General features: G+C 33.0%; 1 protein-coding gene across 1 annotated transcript; it reads right to left on the bottom strand.

The window, feature by feature from the left end:
• Positions 1-355: 355 nt before the first annotated feature.
• Positions 356-2,165, bottom strand: LOC145033465 (uncharacterized). The gene is made up of 5 exons (XM_078982069.1): positions 1,938-2,165; positions 1,371-1,465; positions 1,147-1,209; positions 945-1,007; positions 356-721 (listed from the first exon to the last, which is right to left on the bottom strand). Exons 1-5 carry the CDS (start codon positions 2,104-2,106, stop codon positions 581-583), a joined length of 531 nt encoding a protein of 176 aa, XP_078838195.1. The 5' UTR covers positions 2,107-2,165; the 3' UTR covers positions 356-580.
• Positions 2,166-5,040: the final 2,875 nt, after the last annotated feature.

The raw sequence follows: 5,040 nt of genomic DNA, 5'->3' as shown, positions 1-5,040 counted from the left end.
TAACAAACCTTGACCAATAAAGAATACACTGACATAGATGCGTAAGACGGTTCACCCATTTCCGATTTCTCATGGTACGTCAATGTCGCTCTTGGAGTCGTACGAAAACTTACAGAGGTTGACGATTGCACCAATCTAGGGCTATACGGTTCATATGTGGACTTAGTTTATCCTTGACTTTCATAACCAAGTCCAAAAGGTCCAATTTCAATGAGCCCATATCTATAAATCCGGGTCCATATCCTTTTTAAACCTATTTTGTAACATCCTAATTAATAAACCCTTCCGTTACTTCAATTAACGGAAATAACCTTCTTACAACGTTCTAGAATATACATGTATAACTCTATGTTAATTATGCTAATCGGTGGATTCTGGATTCGTATCACGATGTAAACCCAAAAATACAAACATAGATATAGCTGTTATATCTAAGTAGTCCATATTCATTACAATCTTGACAACAAAAGTATCGTATATGTACAGCTACCACAGTCAACAAAAAATGCTAAAGCCTAAGCCTCTCTCACATAAAAGAAACCAAGTGTTAGTTACTACTTACTAGCTGCACACCTCCGATTTATGCTTGAAGAAAAGCGTTGATTTTCCTTGTAATGCGCACCCATTGTTGAATTGCAACATCCTTGGATTCAATATAAACATAATTGATATTTTTTGCTAGTGGTTGCAGATACTGTTCAATAACCAATGAAACCCATTTCTGTGTATATTTATATATACAACATGAAATATAATTAGAACAATTATGAAACATCACAAGGTATAACAAAGAACAAGGAATGAACTGAAATTAAAGCTTCAAAGGGAAACAGACTAACAAAAAACAATAATAGAGAAACAAAAATGCTTAATCTCAACTTGATGTGATCGTATAAATAAACAAAGTGGAAAGATAATTAAACCTAATTAAGGAAGTTGCTTACAGTTTTGATTGTCTCCACATGAGGTCCAGCCCATTTTCTAGCTTGTTCCTTTTTCTCTAACACCTGACACAATTACAAAATGAGAACTTACATATTTTCTCATAATTAAGACAGAAAGTAAACAATTCTACCAAGTATATCCTTTTGTTGCTAAATGACACATGCAACAATGTCCAATAAAATTCAGATATAAAAAAGTTACCTTTTGCATAAATGACTTAAAAGCAGATTTTCCATGCTCTTTCCAGCGAATCTCAACAAAAGACTGCAAGATAGTAATGTAGTCAAAACAAATATGGTGCAGAAAACGAGATCAATATATATATATGATTGATATTGGAAACACAATTAAGGAACATAATAAACATTTGAAAGAGCTAATAGCATTGTGCGATTGCTGCGAATGGGTTTCTCAAGTTTAAATACCTCACTTTGCAATGAAGTTATGCAATCTTTCTCTTTTTGTGCAATGATCTCATCCTTGCTTTTTAGTTCTTGATTCCTCTTGTCAATAAACGATTCTGAAAAACAGCATATAGTTGATGTAAATACGCCAAGTTTTGTCATTATATGCTTCCACTACATAAACCTTACACGCTAACTTTCACAAATCACACAATTGAAGTTCAAATAGAACACATGTTTGGAGACCGAGTTTTAGTATGCTTTTTCTCTGCAGGTTGAAGGTCATTTGACCAATAGGCTGCCATTGATTATTCAAACTATTTACCTTAAAACTTACTAAGAAACAGTAACCCTAAGGTCGTCAATTGGTAAATGGTTAGAAAGGCTTACAAATTAGTATCTCCAAGATTCACTTGAGGTCAAATAAATCAATGAGTTAAAACTTAAAACACATATTCCAGGGAGATAAAAGAAGCTAACAATAACTTGAGTGGACAAATTGAACTACACCGATATAGAAAAAGAAACAGTGTAGCTTGACAAAATTCAAAATTTGATAAAGTAAAGGGGTAAAGGAAGAGGACAAACCAAGTGCTTGGATCTTGGAGATGAGTTTATCGACTTCGATTCGAAACGCCTCGCAATTGTCCGACCCAACTACAGCTTCTGTAATGGTACTATCGGCTTCAGTTAGAGTAAAAATTAGGGCAAAAAGAAGCGAAACATAGAGGATGACATGGAACTTCGAGGTTGCCATAGATGTAAAGGTAGCGACCGAAATCCAAAAAAAAAACTCTGAAATCAGTGGCGTCACTCAGCAAGTACATAAAAAAATAAAAAGTCATTACCTTTTGTTATTTTTATGGTTTAAAACTTTAAAACTTTATATTTATTTATTTTATTAAAGTTAGTTTTATTTTGAAAATATAAATCATTTGATCGGGTTAACATTTTTTTTACCAAAACAACACCAAGTTATAATTCATAACCCCTTAGTTTTGCAAAGACTTCTTTATATGTAACATTTTATTTCTCTAATATTAACAAAAATTTAATAATAACTAAATAAAAATAAACAAATTTAATGAGTAAAAATCAAAATAATGAATAACTGCCAATAACAATTATGAACAAACAACTTGAAAACCCCAATCTTATACAGTTATATCCATTATGGGTGAGCATAATAACCAAAAAACCGAACCATAACCAAATTAACCGATATAACCGAACCGTTTTAAAAAGCGTTGCTTCGGTTTCTAACTTTTGTTAACCGATAACAAACGGTTCAGTTATGGTTTTATAGGTTAACCGAACCATTATTAACCGAACCGCTAACTTTATATTTTAATACATAAAAATATGGATTATATATAAAATAATATAGTCAAACTTATTTAAGACCCATTAAAATGTTAAAATATAATTCATTAATTCTCACTTATCAGGAGACGAACGTGCAATCAAACCATCAAAGGATGATTAAGCAGATCATGTAGACACACATAATTTTTCAATAATGCATTGAGTTAGATTATTGATTAATGTTGTAGTTCTTAATCGGCTAACCATCAAAGGATGATTAAGCAGATCATGCAGACACACATAATTTTTCAATAATGCATTGAGTTAGATTATTGATTAATGTTGTAATTCTTAATCGGCTAATTCTATAATTTATAAACATTATTCACAATTAGTTTAATCTTCACACTCATAATCCTAATCGGAGGCTTCTCACACCGTTAATCCTAATCAAAGATTGTTTTGACTTTATAGTTCTATTCGAAAGATTTTTTTAATTTATAATCCAAACTTTTAGGTAAGTTAAGTTTTTGATTCTTCTTCACTTTGTGATATATTAAGAATCTATATTTTTTTAAAATTTTCTTTTTTTATTTACTGTTTTTAACTTAATCACATTGAATGTATATGAGTGATTGGTTTTTTTTATCCAGATAACACGTAATATAAATGTTTAGCTATTTTATTGGATAGTTTTTTATTTAATCGCATTGAACGTGTATAAATGTTTGGCTTTATTTTAATGTTAATATCAATTATCAATATATGAAGTTATTAATGTAAAAAAAAATGTTTTATACTTTTTATTAAATGTTTTTGATTTTGAATGTGACTATGTATTATCTCACTCTAAGTATCAAAGATACACATTTTATTATATTACTATAAGCTAGGTGACAAACATTGGTGTCAATGACTTTTTGTATTCTCTTTTTATTTTTTATACCACTATACTTTCGTGATTTATATTATTTTGAACATTATGGTTAACCAATATTAACCATTAATCAAAACCATTAACCGATAAAAACCATTAACCATAATCAATATTAACCATACTCAATGGTTACCAAAATGCATTAACCAATCATAATGGTTATGATTCGATTTTGACCAATAACCGAACCAAACCGCCCCATACACACCCCTAATATCCATGTGAAACCTAAACTACTAAATGAATAATTACAGTAGAAATACAGTAAATATGAGAAATTGTACCTAATCCTCACTAAATTTACTAGCATCATGAATTGTATTGAACAATTTTTTTTAACGGCAAATCACATCTATGTCCTAAACGAGACTTATCCTCAACTTCAAAGAGAGAAGACAACTCTTGATACTGTTAGCTAGAAGTATTTTTAATTATATTGGACAATTCAGATTTGTTGGGCAGATATCGACCAGTGAACCTTTCCAGAAGCAGGTATGTTCAGCTCCAGGTGAGTTTGTGATTCTTTGGTTTAGGTGTCAAGATGTCCTCCACCATTGGTCATTGAGTTCGTCTTTCAGCGGGAATTCCTCGCAGGATTCAAGAGGCGACAGTTAAGAGCAAGGAATGTGTCACCCACCCTCCAGTGCAGTGTGTTTATGTTTCCCTTGGTCCTTGGGTAAGTTCTCCCTCAGTGGCAGAGTGGAATTTCTTATTCATAGCAGACTTGGGTTTGGAAACTTTTGAGACCGCCTTGGAAGTCTTCTAGGGCTAGTTTCGTGTAGGTAGAATCCGTGCAGTCTCGATCAAGTATGGGATCTTGTTTCGATCGGTTATGTGGATGTCTTCTGTTATTGGTGGAGGTGGTGTGTTGCTTTATCTCGGGAAATATTTCCTTTTGGAAGAGGGTTGGGTTTATCTAAGAATATGCATGGTTCTGTTGGGTTATAGCCTTCGAATTGGGTCAAGAGTTTGACCATTATCCTGTCCTCGGTTTGGGTGCGACCATAGGTTCGTAAGGTCTAGCTTGGGTTGCGGCATAGTGATGCACATTTAGTATTGTGTGGGACGGTGATTCGGTCCCATCAAGGTCGGTATGAGATCAGGAGCATTTCAATCATGGGTTGTGGGCCCAATGGCCTGGATTATTCATTTAATCTATTTGTGATACTCTCAGTAGTAACGTGTTGACACGGATTGGAGAATCCATAAATCAGTTGGTTGGATAGGGAACGGTCAAGGGCCATTGAGAATACCAGTCAGGTATCAGCTTGAATCTATGGAATGTTTGCTTTGTATTTCGTTTGTTCGTAAGTTGTTATTTAGATCGGATCTAATGTGGAAGTTCTTGGTTTGATCATCTTCTTTTGTTGGTTTGGAGGTTGGTAAGGGCATGGCAAAGAGTCAAAGATTATACTAAGGTTTTGGTGTATCATATGGATTCGGATTGGG

This window comes from Lactuca saligna, chromosome 3 (assembly GCF_052625555.1).
Source record: "Lactuca saligna cultivar CGN05327 chromosome 3, ASM5262555v1, whole genome shotgun sequence".
In the NCBI taxonomy this organism is placed as follows: domain Eukaryota; kingdom Viridiplantae; phylum Streptophyta; class Magnoliopsida; order Asterales; family Asteraceae; genus Lactuca; species Lactuca saligna.
This window is presented reverse-complemented; position numbering and strand designations above follow the sequence as displayed.

Coding starts and splice junctions, on each gene's coding strand:
- LOC145033465 (XM_078982069.1), bottom strand. CDS start 2,106: ATGGCAACCTCGAAGTTCCATGTCATCCTCTATGTTTCGCTTCTTTTT. Junction 1,210..1,370: donor TAACTTCATTGCAAAGTGAG/GTATTTAAACTT, acceptor ACTATCTTGCAG/TCTTTTGTTGAGATTCGCTG. Junction 722..944: donor ATGTGGAGACAATCAAAACT/GTAAGCAACTTC, acceptor AAATATACACAG/AAATGGGTTTCATTGGTTAT.